At 40.7% G+C, this 13,956-nt stretch overlaps 1 protein-coding gene and 2 long non-coding RNA genes across 6 annotated transcripts; 1 reads left to right on the top strand and 2 right to left on the bottom strand.

The window, feature by feature from the left end:
- Window positions 1–1,293: 1,293 nt before the first annotated feature.
- LOC124209080 lies at window positions 1,294–1,836 on the top strand. The gene is made up of 3 exons (XR_006880771.1): window positions 1,294–1,337; window positions 1,563–1,724; window positions 1,797–1,836. It is a non-coding gene; the product is annotated as an uncharacterized LOC124209080 (long non-coding RNA).
- Window positions 1,837–3,105: 1,269 nt separating this feature from the next.
- Window positions 3,106–4,619, bottom strand: LOC124208470. 4 transcript variants are annotated; one of them, XR_006880450.1, is made up of 4 exons: window positions 4,180–4,610; window positions 3,927–4,090; window positions 3,560–3,816; window positions 3,106–3,165 (listed from the first exon to the last, which is right to left on the bottom strand). It is a non-coding gene; the product is annotated as an uncharacterized LOC124208470 (long non-coding RNA). The 4 variants fall into 4 exon arrangements; XR_006880452.1 differs by lacking the exon at window positions 3,106–3,165 and having other exon boundaries at window positions 3,739–3,816; window positions 4,180–4,293; window positions 4,590–4,619; XR_006880451.1 differs by lacking the exon at window positions 3,106–3,165 and having other exon boundaries at window positions 3,739–3,816; window positions 3,927–4,112; window positions 4,180–4,619.
- Window positions 4,620–4,926: 307 nt separating this feature from the next.
- LOC124208803 (transcription factor RFX4-like) lies at window positions 4,927–13,868 on the bottom strand. Its single transcript, XM_046606671.1, has 16 exons — window positions 13,621–13,868; window positions 12,746–13,557; window positions 11,473–11,600; window positions 9,050–9,387; window positions 8,844–8,983; window positions 8,282–8,315; window positions 7,875–8,189; window positions 7,651–7,800; window positions 7,465–7,579; window positions 7,131–7,394; window positions 6,835–7,059; window positions 6,580–6,723; window positions 6,374–6,514; window positions 6,050–6,309; window positions 5,622–5,974; window positions 4,927–5,558 (listed from the first exon to the last, which is right to left on the bottom strand). Exons 3-16 carry the CDS (start codon window positions 11,537–11,539, stop codon window positions 5,408–5,410), a joined length of 2,697 nt encoding a protein of 898 aa, XP_046462627.1. The 5' UTR covers window positions 11,540–11,600; window positions 12,746–13,557; window positions 13,621–13,868; the 3' UTR covers window positions 4,927–5,407.
- Between the last annotated feature and the right edge of the window lie 88 nt (window positions 13,869–13,956).

The raw sequence follows: 13,956 nt of genomic DNA, 5'->3' as shown, positions 1-13,956 counted from the left end.
CCGCCTTGAGTGCCTTTTCCTCAGTGTAGAAGTTGAACTGGCGTCTATTATCACCTTGAGGATTTCGTCTTTTGTGATGTGTCATGCTGCGTGGTGGCTTTTTGGTGAAATTTGACAGGGGGAATATTACGTGAGCTGTATGAAAATTATTTGTTACCTTTGTTTGTTAGTTCTTTCAATTTAGTGTCACCGAGCTAGAGCGGACATTGTTTTCATGTTACTTTTGTTAAACGTTTCTTCTTTCTGACGTTAGACGGCATGGTCTTTGATAATTTTTTACCTGTCAGAATCTTACTTTGCACCTCTCTGAAGAAATTTCTCGCTACTACTACAAAGAACTTTTTTTTGATAACTGTCAGTTTCTATTTCAGCAACAAAGCTCACTTGTTAGATTTTAAATAATATGTTTTTTTTTTCTACTTCCGGTTTTCTCATTTTAGTCAGTAGTTCAGTAAATATTCATTCGACGCACAAAACAACCACATATTCGTGATCCTCGTCAAATTTGTGGTAAAGTTCATGTTTTGTTTTGTACGTTTTCGTACTTCCGGTTTTGAGAATTTTCCTGAACTATAGTTCAGGAAAATTCTCGATTTTGGCCAAAATCTGGATTTAGTTTAAATTACATCTAATCGACCCCAAATTTCACGTAGATCACGAATATTTGGTTTATTTGGTCGGCAGCTCAATGGTTGAGGCGCTATCGCTTACTTCCGGTATACTTCCGGAAAATTTGCATAAAACTAGCAAGTGAGCTTTGTTCTCTGCACAATTCTAAAGACTCCTTGCCAGCTAAAGCAAACAGAAAATGTCTTTTTGATTTACTTTTGTGACTTTTGTGACTATCTAAAGCCGGTCCTTTAGATAGTGAGTTTTGGACGTGTCTAATAGATGGCGTGAAGGAATATTGTGTTGTCAAATGTGGGCTTATGTCGGCTCGTTGTCTAAATCTATCTTCAGCTACAGCTATTTTCTTCGAAAGTTACAAATGGACACATAGGTTAATTCGAGTAATTTCGTTTGTAACTTGTCGGTGATGTGTTCTATTCCGTGTACATGTTGGATAACCTTAGTGTTTCTCACCAACTTACAGGAGGAAACGTAGCCTACCGTTGACTATTTTGTTCAACATGTGCCATCGAAATGACACAGGTAACTACCAACACTAGCTTTATTACAGTATTGTTGAAAAACATACAATCTTCTCATCTTTTATTAGGATTCATTATAATTATCTGCTGTAAGAATTGGACTTGCTAGATCACCAACCCCATCACGGACAAATCTCTTATTCCATCTTCTAGAGAACCTTGGCTAACTGTTTGGTGGTTTCAAGTGTAAGTTCACTTGTCATGTCAAGGAACTTTCTTTGTTGCAGTCTAATATGTATTCAAAGTATTGATCTGCACTCACGTCTATGCTGGTTATAAGAAGATTTCAACTGCAGTATACTGATTACTGTTTAATTATTCTTTTAGATAGTTTATTTTCATAGTTGTCAAGCACATTGATGACACAAATTATTAACAAGGTGACCTAATTTTCTTATTTTGTATTTACAGGTTTGAAACTATAGGTTTCTAAATTTGCATGACAGACTTTAAGTAAAGTCATGTTGAAGAAAAAGGACTGACTGACAGTCAACAATGTACACTACCTTGTTTGGTAACCTGTTGGCTGTTTCCCTTGAATCTCCCTTTTTACTTTCTTAAGCTTGATTTGAGGTATTGCTTTCTGTCGCTCAAATATTGTTGAAAAATTATTCTCAAACTAATAAATGTTCATGCTGTCTACAGGGTAACTCCTTCGCTACTTATCATGGACTTCATCCATTGGTGATGCTATAATTCAAGAGAATGCTGTCATTCAAGACTGAAAAATTGTGTAGTTGTTAGATAAAACAAGTGCATGTCTGGGCTCCCTTCTTTCTTTGGCCCCATTTCCCTAACTAACCACTAACCAGCGCCCGCCGGTGTTCACTCACCCGCTGTGAAACCAGGAGGAGGGGAGGGCTCTGGTCGAACGGGGACTTGGAAGGCGCATGATCCGACGAAAACTTTTAGAGGGTCATGAGTCTAACCCGGAAGCCTAGTATGACTAATCGCTCCCCAGTAAAACTTGCCTCGCACTCTTCTCTCCTCTTCCATTTCCAGGTAATCTCCCTGGATCTACGCCGACACTGCATGTGCGAGTTTTAGCAAGCAATCCGCCACCCAATTTGACAAAAAGTGATAGTTTGTTTTCACGGAAATTTCGTCAGACGGTTACAAAATTTCTAATTCAACAATCTGATGTAGAAATTTGCATCTAGTCTACTGGTGCAAATTGCGATTCTTTAAGCTTGATTATTTAGGAGATGTGTTAAAAAACCCACAATTGCTTTTAACACATCACCTAAATTAATCAGGTTTACAGAATCGCAATTTGCACCAGTAGACTATATGCAAATTTCTACATCAGATTGTTGAATTAGAAATTTTGTAACCGTCTGACGAAATTTCCGTGAAAACAAACTATCACTTTTTGTCAAATTGGGTGGCGGATTGCTTGCTAAAAAGCCTCGCACAAAAAAAAATGTCTCGAACCGGACGCTCTGTTTAATGAATTATTTATTTTGTAAGTGTTCCAGAATAAAATGAGGTTTATATATTTTATAGATGGTTTATTTATTCAACAGTAAATTTTACATATTATAGATATTTGACATTTGTGGGGAAATGAGGGTCCAAGAAATGGGTGTTGGTGGAAGTTATGGGATTTGAGGAATAGATGTTGTTATATAGGTAGGTATATGGATGTGATAGACAAAGGATTTTATGTCAACCTTATTAAAACAAACCACGACTTCTTCTAGCTAATGAAAATCAATTGCCCCCCTCCCCCCCAATCTCCTCCTCGCTGGTTTCCCAATCGCGAAGGCATGTTTATTATTTGTTCAACGTAAAAATTCCCCGTATTACTATTTTTTTCATTCTCAACATATAAACGGTTAACTGCATAGACACAAATAACAATTAAAACTGGATGTAACTTTTGTGCACAACACCAGCAGTCCGGCACCAAGGAACAGCAACAGCATAACTCGATGCAAAAATCTTTCACCAGTATAGGCTGCAACAACATGCCATATTTGGACAGCAACATCACTGCTACGTAAACATAAACCTATGACCAAAATGAAATTAATGTTTGATCAATGTAAATTTTGTATAAAATAAAAATAAAAAATCACTTCAAATGGAGTTCACCCAAATATTCTATGGCAACACTATCTGATAACTATAGTTTAAACAAAAATTTACATGAAACTAGATTACTCATTTAATTCATTTGAAATTTGTAGTGCTCTGCAGCGAAGCAAAAACATTCTTCTACAGTATCTGCCTATCTTGTTAACCAATTCCCCTTAAACAATCCATAACTCAATTTACATATGATCGAAGGAAAGAGCTGTTGACATGATGAAATCCCCAAATGTTAAAATTAAACAATGTAAGCAATTATAGTAGTCCAAGCATGATACTTCCCAAGCTAGAACCTGTAATTTTTATCAAATTACCATTTCAAGGAGCCTTCTTGCAGTTCTACTAGATGTCCAACATTTCGGCAACCACAATGCAGCATGATCCAGCGTCAACTCAGATATGGCTGATCCCAGAAGACTTGAAGCATGCATGGAACTCTCCCACACTCCAGGACAACATCAGCACCAAAGACTGCATGCAACAGCTCAATTTAATCACACCTTTCACTGGATGACTGCAACCAATCCATGTGCACATTAGACTGCAACAAAGAAGCGCAGACTTCACCTGGCTATTGAAAAACAAAATCAAGTTACTATCAACTATCAAGGAACAGAATCTCGTGTGACATAACAAAACGACAGAAGTATGAAGTTTAACTATAAAACCTCTCAGAATTACCTTGATAAATCTTACAAAGGAATTTGTAGTTGTCAAGTTTTCCAACTTGAAAATAGCAAATGTAATCCACATATCCATAATAATAAAGAATGAGAAACCTTTCCGCTCAGTGTCTTTAGAAGAAATGGCAGAAATTTCGTCACTAACGGACCCATTCGCGCCATCTAGCGGACATAGATTTATTACCTTTTATGAAAATTGTGATGTCTCAACTTAGGAACAATCTTAAGTGTTCAATAAACATGTAACTTACAACATGAAATAATTTGGTGATAAACACAAGTCCTGGTCAATCTGGCAGATCTGAGAAATCTCAACACCTCACCGTCTGCAACTTCTGAAGTCAAAGAATCTGAATAGAATAGAACTGTTCAAAGAACAGATTAACACAAATAACTTTTTGGTTGATTGACTATTCTGAATAACAATGAAAACAGAACAAAAATATTTTTGGAAAATTTCTATGTGAAGTCACTTTGAGCAATGAATCAAAATCTGGGCTGGACAAGAACAAATATCGATACTGTTTGAGAGGGATAAATGTTTTGTGAAATCGAAATGGCTACAACTAATATTTAACAATACTCAGCAGCACAATTAGAAGAGAGATAACCTAAATAAATAAACTAGCTAAGGAATTTCCAAATTCTAGGAAAAATGTACAATGGCGACCAGCCGTCCGACCGTCTCCACTCCGACCGAAGAAGCTAAGTAGCAGACGATGAATGGTAATGGCAGATAGGCAGTAAAGAATTTCTCCGCTAGATGCTATACAATCGCCTGTATCAGGCGGCAAATGCAATGCATAATGCATTTATAATTTGCATTTGACGTGCAACACATTTTTTACCGACTTTGAGAGCCATCGACCTTTAACCCAAATGTTCTGCGTATTTGTAATCTGACCGCTAGATGCCGTTATCTGCCTATTTAAAAACAGCCTGATATACAATTGATTTGATGGGATTAATTACAAAAAAAAAAGAGAGAAGCGGAAAAATCCAAACGAAATATAAGTGTATTGAAAGGATTTCAATTATGAACGATAATAGCATGCACACAAGAAGGAAATCAGCAATATATGTAAAACTCCAAAGTCTGAATACACGAAAGAAATAGTTCTTAATTAGAAGTTTCAGCAAAAGGCCAAACAACCAGCCATCGAAATAAATTTGAAGTGATAGAAAAAAAAAAGTCGTGTGCAATTTAACATTGACCAGCATCTGACTGATGTACCGAAGTATAAGGAAGGAGTGTATACGCAGACTAGAAAATATAATGATCAAATAAGACATGAAGAAGCTCACTTTTTAGTTAGTGATAAGAATTTTGGTTTGTGCTGGGACCAAGTGTTCACTCGGGATTCTGGCGAATGTTGTACTAATTTGCCGAATTGTCCTTTGGCAATAATGAGATCATTTACGAAAGATTGGGATAAATAAATCGACTAGGTTTCAATCAAAATAGTACAGTTGAACATCTTATGAACGAATGTAGGGCTCTGAGGAAATATGAAAATTGCTTGAAGTATTTGTTTCAGGCGCTTTACCTCCACATTCCGTCTCAGGTTGTGCCTGGCTATTAATGATACTTGACGACTGTTGTGCTATGACAGTTTCATTTTTCTTCAATCTGAAATCCCAAAAAAATTCATCAGAACCAAGCAATAGCCAATTAACAATCCAAACGAATTACTTTGAATGATTCTGGTCGTTTAGGTCTCCGTATACAGATGTGCTACTGCTGGACGAAGCGGACGACGTGACATCATAGACCGTCCCGTAATAGTCACCGCTTCCGGCAGTGGTGACGTAATTTGTGCCTGTTGTTGGTGTGATTACCAGTGGCGATTGCTGATGTTCAGGCGGATAAAATCCGGTAGAACCTCCACCCGAAGTTGAACAGCTGTGCACCTGATGATGGATAACTTCGGTGCTAAAGTCCCGTCGGATGTGGAATTGCTGATAGGCTGCGTTGTACGAGCCATTAGTATACTGTTCGGCCGACGTTGAGACATCGCCAAAGCCAGTACTCGGATAATAACTCAACTGTTTTCATAATAGATTCAAAGATACATTAACTTTCTGTCAATCAGCAAAGCTATTCTTATAGGTGTTAATTACTTGATGAGATGCTGCAGGCGGAGTATTAGTCGCCGGATAGCTCGTATACACTCCGGTATTGGTAGGCCCACCGCCACTTGTGAATTTGTATCCATTGGCAAGCCTGACGTTGGTTGCGTAGTCATAGCCCGTGAACGTTTCATCTGATGCTCCAGTGTCAGAAGTAGATTCGGTCGGTAGACCGTTGTAATCATTGTTGCTGGTATTGTTGACCACAATCACTTGTTGCTGCTGGCTGCTGGGACTTCCGGTTTCCATGTCTGGGAAAACTATATGTTACATTGAACAAGTTGAGAAAAAAGCGTAATAAAATATTGTTCTTACGATTGGCTTCGTCCGTCACGACTTCAGCGTAATGTGGTTCACCCACGGTCAGATGGCGATTGGCGGAAGATGAATGATCCGAACCGAGGCCAGCCAGTTCTGGTGAAACATCAAAATTGGCAAAAACGGTGGCTAGGAAACCTGGATTCATTCATCAAAGTAAGAAGGCAGAAAATCAAAGAATCTTTTTTATTATAAAAAAAAACCTTCATAGTCAGTGTCCAGGTATTCTGGCGGAATGTCGAGTGTGATGTTACGCATGAGCTCACGAGCTCGGTCGTCAACGTGCAACAACTCGACCAGGTACAGGAAATAATCGTCCACCATGATGCGCATCAAATGAAACGTTTCTGTTTGATAAAAATCGGTCAGTGTCAGCAAGGCGAAAAAAAGGGGAAGTATTAAAAAATAAAAAATCCCCAAAAAAGGACAAAGCAATCGAATGTTGCGGGGCAACTAACCGAATCCGGCAGCGGTCTGTGCGGTCAACTCACGCAGCAAACGGCCGCTAAAAGCCATCCATACAAGGAGAAACTGGCGGATCGAGTGGCGCAACGAAGAGGCGGGTCTGCTGCGATGATGGCCGCGCTGTTGGAGGACGCACCGATCCACAATCGACTCCACCCATTCAGTGTAGGCTTCCAACGGCGCCTGCTCCGCCAACAAGCGTTCAAACTCGCCGCCGACTGGGAATATTTGAAAATACATTATGACATTTTTGAAAGAAAAAGAATGTTCAAATTATGTTTCAACTTACAGGCAGCAATAAATTCAACGGTGGCCGGATTGATGGATTGGGTATCTGTCGAACGACGTTTACGAAACTGTTGGCTGTGATCTCCCAAATGAAAATTGCTGACGGCCTGCAGTGCGCTTTTGGCCATGGCGTGAAGATCCTGACGTTGCCAATCGTGAAGCAAAACGCTGTTGACTTGCGGATCGTGTAAAGCTAACCGCACCGTCCCAAAAAGCTGATTGAGGGAACTTTGTCTCCTGAGCATGTGACAAAAATGTCGAGCAACTTAACGTACAAAATGAAAAAGATTTTTATAAAATCGTTGTTGATTTTAATGATAAGAAGAAATTTTTACGATCGATTTTGACGGCACGCAAATTTTCCGGCAAGTCCTCCAAAGCGGCTTGAAGCCAAGAATCCAGTTCGGAAGCAAATTTGCGAATCATTTGGATCAAATTCTCCGGCAATCCCTGCCAGGATCAAAAAATCGATAGTTACTTAGTAATAGAGCACAAAGTAATGTCGCCGCGATTGAAATTACTCGAATAACAGAAGACATGAGGATGCTGCACACAGAGCGGTAAAGGATCGAGTCGCAGACGCCGACAATGTTGACGACCACGTGACTTCCTAGGACACCAACCAAGTGAGGCGGCATGCCTTGCCAGTAATGCAGCAGGAATGTTTGCACCTAACATTCAATCAGACAAAACGGCTCATTATTTTTCCATCAGTGACGCCAACAAATTCAAAGAAAAAACTTACTTCTTGGAAACTGCCCCGAATAATCGTGTCAAGGAGTCGCTGACAGTGTGCACGGTACATTACAATAAATGTAGCCACGCGCTCCTCGGGTACGCCCCCACTGATGCCACCCGGCGGTAGACACAAATCACGTAAATTAGGGAACTCGGGTAGGCGGGTGGCCAGGGCGACGGCCGTGGCCGCTTGAGCCACTGCCACTGAAACCGGCATCCCGCCACCGCTCGTACCCACCGCCGAGGTCGATGATGTCAAAGATCTTGCAGACGACGACGACGACATTCCTCCTTGCTGGTTTCCCGAACAAGAGGAAGGCATCTAAAAATGAATTCCCAAATAACGCATACATAGATTTAATAACAAAAATTCCATCCAGTCAAATAATAAAAGTTTCAATTCAAGTTTGTTACCTGTCTCAGATGATCCTTTCGAATATCTTCAGTCCTGATTGAAAAAAGAAAAACATTTTTCTGTTCTTTATTCATTCACTTTTACTTTTAACTTTAAAATTTTTCAACTTCCGAAAGGCTAAAGGGAGGGGTCAGGCCAAGTTACAGTAGCACATATTATGCCGTTTGACATGCACATCCAGTCGGAAATTGTGCGAGGGGAAAAAAGTCAAAAAGAAAAAAAGAAGATTGGTAGATGGGTTTAGAAGAAGGAAAATGTGCACGGCGGGGGAGAGAAGATTCACGGAGGCTTGATATAACAAGATGGCTGCTCTCACCTAGGCAACCAACGACACATAAACGCACAACTACTTCATGATACGACAGGAAAATACACGAATCGAGAGAAAATCGGTCTTCTTATTATAGATACGAGTAGTAGTAGGTATTACGATTGATTTTGATCGACTGGGACTGTACGCTTTTGATTGTCAAAATTCGATCGAATAATAGTTAAAGAAAAACTGCGCAGTCAAATGACTCGGCAGGCTATTTAGAAAAAATAAATTGAAGGTCCACTTACGCTTGTAGGCCTTTCTTAGAGTACACGAGCTCGTAATAAGCAGAGTTCTCTCGTATAGCGATCCCGTAATAATGATAGCGTGATTGGCCTCTCGTTCCCAAACGGCGGGTTGTCAATTGCGGAAACTGCTGCCGGATTATCTAAAAATGAAAATAGTTAGTATTCAAATTAATCCGAATTTTTTTTTAAACGAGATAATTTTATACCTTGCCGAAAGAAGCGGCATTGACGGGTGTCATGCCATGTTTGGAACAGAAATCGACGTAGTGGAGGTAAAGGGTGTTGCGTGGAACGCAAACTCCTTGAGCCATTTCATAATTCTCTTCCAGCCAGAGGAGAGTGGCCGGCGTTGAGTGAGGCCTCATCTGTACGGTCAACGACGGAGGAAGTTGAGTCGTTTGATTGTGATGGGAATGATGGTGATGATGATGATGTCCCCCATTACCACCGCCGGCACCGATGGCCGTCACTGACGAAGAGTTGTTGCTTCTTTGGTGGTGATGATGATGTACCGACGATGATTCCTTCCGGTTCAGCATCATTTCTAATACGCAATAGCAGATTAAACCGTTAACAAGATCCTATATTTGGCCAACACAAATTCGGATGAAACCATGACGGAACGGATGAGAAATTTCACCTTTATGCGCTAATCGAATTGCCCGAAAACCAGAACATGACGGACACGAGATAGAGGGGGGAAACGAATCGACTTGTGTATTCATGTTGGTTTGAATCACATATCTGACAAAGTACTGACACGGTGACGAGTACTACTAGCAGAAGCTAATATCACAGTTGAATGGCTGTCAATCAAGAGCGTGGCCACGTGCCCTCGTCGGTGTATCATTCCAAACATTCGATCCCACGCGCCATCCTCTTTTTCCCTGCCCTTCCTCACATGTTGACTATCCCCACCCCCCCCCTTCTTTTTTTTTGGTTCTTCCTCCATGTGTCATATACACAGTGTTTCAATTACCTACTACCTCGCATCCCTATCTGATTTCATCGACGATCAATAAATTATTACTTTAGCGCTCCAGGTGTGTTTTGGCAAGAAAACTAATCACGGTAAATCATTTTTACTCGGCCAAGAGAGCACAACATCATTTTCGTGAAGCTATAAATATACTACTTTAGTTGTATACGTATACAACATGTATACACGTAGCTGGATTATCCGGTTCGATAATTTCAGAGGGGTGCTGTACCCTCGGATCTATTCAGAGTCACTAGTTTCCTAACGTGTGCGATACACTCAACTTGTTTTTCTCGATTGTTGTATGAACATTACACGGACTGCATGTATCTGCAGCACGGTACACACATATATATATCTTGGAATTGATGACGACGTGGCTATATACCTGCACAGGAAGGGGGAAAAGGTGAAAGCTAGAGAGAGAAAACCAATATCCGCCATCATGATTATATAATACAGGATCTCCTGCTGCTGCTGCTGCTGAATATGATATGAAAAGGAGAATAAGGGAGAGATTCTATTGAGACAAGAATTTCGGCATGGCTTCTCTCCTCTCTGGTCTTTCAGTATAGCGACGCTGAGCTGTATTCAGGCTCTACCTGGTACCTATTGTTTGGCCAGGCGCCCCCCCCCCCCCCATATTTATATACTATACAGCTCATAGTAATATTATGGTGGAAGAAGCCTTGCTGTATCGTTTTCATGGTCAAAATACAATAGCACGCAGAGAGACTAGTAGCTGAAAAGAGTAAAAGAGAGAGGCCTGGCCTGAAAATACGCTGTGACGGACTGAAGATCTAATACTTTGTATTAAATGCTCGAAAACATCAACTAACGAAAGATGGGGAGGCCTGGTGTTTATTCATCGGCTCGATTTATTTTTGAAGTTGTCTGGGTGACGGAAATCTTAGATTATAAGACCGAAAATGAGAAACAACCGCCGTACTTCATCAAATCAAAAAAAAAGGAGAAACTCGATTATTGCAAGTCATCAAAAACCTTAAGTCTACCTTCGTTTAATGCTCATTTGAAAGTCTTGACACTTTTGTCAATTCCAAGTGGCTGATTGATGCTACGCTAGCTCTATTATAAGACAGCAGGGAGGAGGAGAGAGACAAAGTTATCAAAATGAAAAGGATACTAGGGGTGGCAAAAAGCAAGAGCTCGTTAATTAGTTCGTTTGATCAGGTTACGTTTAGATAAATAGGAAAAGCAGCAGTTTTGGGATATCTAATACGGCTTCGCTTTATGCGTGTAATATCAAGCGCAACAACGACCCGCGCCGACTGCGGCAGCATTTAATTGGTTGGAAAAAGGTCTCTCTCTTTTGCATATGTAGTTAAATAGACTGGTTCTCTTCTTTTCTAATTCTACCTTTTTTGTGTGCATCTCTGTATAAGATATAAATATCAACATTTGGAAGTCAAGCAATTAAAAGTCTTAATGAGTTGGCACAAACTTGTCAGTCACAAACCGACATTTCCACTGCTTCGCTCTTGTTTCAGTCTCGTATACCTTTATCTCGAAACTCGTTATACAATTCAACCGAAACCTTTCCCGGACGCTTTGCGTAGCCCCTCGTATCTTTTGTTTAAAATGACTGACAAAAAAAGGTGATGGAGAATGGGACAAGAAGACAAAACTAACCTTCGTAATTGCTGCTATTGCTGGCAGACGAAGTCGACGACGACATCAGGATCCGCGTCTCCATCATCAACGGCAGGACAGGATTTCTGGAAAAAAAACTTCTTTGGGATCAATGTACTGCCTGCCTGCTGTGATTAAAAACAAAAAAGAAATAATTCTAGAAAATTTGATTCTGCAACGACACATCTGCTTTTCCTTGTTGTATAGCAATCCTTATTTTTTTAAATCTCCTCGTGGGATGTTATGGAACATGTAAGGACGGGTGATGTGTATAGGTATCAATAGCGATGAACCTGTGGGGGGTCTCAAGGTGCCAAACATTTAAGAGACCCACAGAGCACTCTGAGTGATGATACGCAGCGGTAGCTACCTACACAACAGTCGGCATTAATAGGAGCCCGATAATCTCTGTTGGATATAAAAAGAAAGGAAAAGCCAGTGTCGTCTCATCATTAAGTTGAGTGGAAAAACCAGTCAACAGCAGATCCTTTTTTTTTTCTTTTTTTCCCTCCCTTTTAAATCCCCTTGTAACGAGTTAACTGGTGCGGATAAGTAGCAAGTCTAGCTACTAACAGCTTCCAAATCCAGGTGTGCGACGCATTTTGGCCTGTAGGAGGGTGAGACGGAAACTGGGCTTCAGTTCTTGTATATTATTGACCAGCTTTTCCCCAAAAGCATTAATAGGCTGTAACATACTAGTCTTTCTATAGAAAATGGAATCATTTTTCATGGCCCCCAGAGTCAAGTTAATCGTCAAACTAATGTAATTAAGTTTTTGCTCAGCTGGATACAACTTTTATACTAGCCCATAACTGTCATTAAAGGGAATCAGCTACCTGATTACTTGATTAGAGTTGACACCATGTCTACCGGTAAAACAGATTTGATCTTTTCATTTATGAAAAACAACAACAACCGACGGGGAAGGCAACACCCTTAATAGGCCTCGTTCGCAAAACTTATTTAAGACTATTGCACTTGATTGATTATTCGCCGACAATTCATGCACAGGTGTTGTGTTTAATTGGCTTTCAAAAACTCAAACTTTGGATGAACAAAAGTTTTTAAGCTTCAAGTTAGGAGTAAAAAAGTTTGAATTTTTTCCTACAAATTGACCTCCGCCTAAACTTTTCATGGATGACTTGTAAAAACATTGTCTTTTTGTCAAAGGCGAACAGTTGTCTGATAGTTGTTTCTCTAAAAAAATCTTGCTGAAGATTTTTCCAAGCTACAAAGCCAACAAATAAGGAGAAAAATAGGATCGATAACTTACCTGGGTCAAATTGATTGGGACAAAAAGCTGGAAGGATCACTTTGCAGTTGTATACTCGGAGATGTTGTGGTGAGTTTTGCTTCCACGATGTTTGCGTGTGTCTGTTCAACGATCAAAACTTTTAAGGAGCGAAGCGGGAGTGTAGTATTTGATTGCGGGATTTCCGGATCACGTTTACGATCAGATTGGACGATTCCGAGACTATTTGTAACCGTTCAGCTCCTCTCCACCTCCCATCTCTCCCCACCCAAATCCTCCCTTGACTCCTCTCCCATCCTTCAATTGAAAATGTATAGAAAACCTTCGCTCTCATGTTGTACATAAGGGTGACGTCAGTAAGGAGACGCAGGGAACCAATGGCGATGTTGACTCCGCCCGTGGATTCGATCCCGCACTGCTGTAGGAGCGGGCGGAGTCGACGCAACGACCGCCAATCACAATCCAGCTCCCCCCTTTTCCCTTATTAAACCCACTGTACTCCTGCTATAAATCCCTCTCGCTCTCCCTCCACCATAAAAGCGGCGTTCGACCCTCCTGGCGGCGACTGTCAGAGACTTGCCCGTCACGTATCGCGTCGGCTTTTTGGTTGACGCCTTTGATGTAGATCGATGATCACCAAAACCGCTTCGACGTCGACGACGTCTTTTCTTCCACCCCGTCGATCCCCACCTCATTCCGCCCCACTTTTTCCCTATTCCATCCGCAGCAGCACTCCTAGATGGATGGATGGATGACAGACAACTCTACTACGTCGAGCGTGTAAGGAGTTTAAAATAAAGGGATCGAAGGGGGATCAACTGCATGGCGTGCGCCTGTTTGAGAAATAAAAATAAAGAATAAAACAAAATTACAAAGCGAATCGCGTGTAGGTTTACCGCTGGGATGACACGTCGCCGTCAAAACTTTGGAAATGCAACTGTGTGTGTGTGCACACACAGCGGTCTGGTTGTCAATTCCAAGTGGGAAAAGAAAGTTGCCAACTGCTGTATGAAAAGAAAAGTTTTTAGCGGATGAGTTTTGCGATCAGTTGGCAGTCAACCAGTTTGTATATAATAGTCTATGCTGTCACAATCAGTTTGTTTCCGCCTAGGCCGATCAAACTATTCCACCTCCCCCAATGTCGTTGGTACAGTTTTCAAAATCATATCGTCAGTCTAAAAATAATTTGTCGTTTACTTGTTACTTCCAATGGTTACGTAAACTTACTTGGT

This window comes from Daphnia pulex, chromosome 12, assembly GCF_021134715.1.
Source record: "Daphnia pulex isolate KAP4 chromosome 12, ASM2113471v1".
Taxonomy (NCBI): Eukaryota; Metazoa; Arthropoda; class Branchiopoda; order Diplostraca; family Daphniidae; genus Daphnia; species Daphnia pulex.
Note: the sequence above shows the minus strand (reverse complement) of the source record. Positions and strands in the feature narration are given on the sequence as shown.

Bases quoted from the DNA above. Each gene is read 5' to 3' on its own strand.
- LOC124208803 (XM_046606671.1), bottom strand. From the start codon at position 11,539: ATGATGGAGACGCGGATCCTGATGTCGTCGTCGACTTCGTCTGCCAGC. The intron at 5,975-6,049 runs GTAATTAACACC...TTATGAAAACAG, and splicing joins CGCCTGCAGCATCTCATCAA to TTGAGTTATTATCCGAGTAC. The intron at 5,559-5,621 runs GTAATTCGTTTG...TTGGGATTTCAG, and splicing joins AACGACCAGAATCATTCAAA to ATTGAAGAAAAATGAAACTG.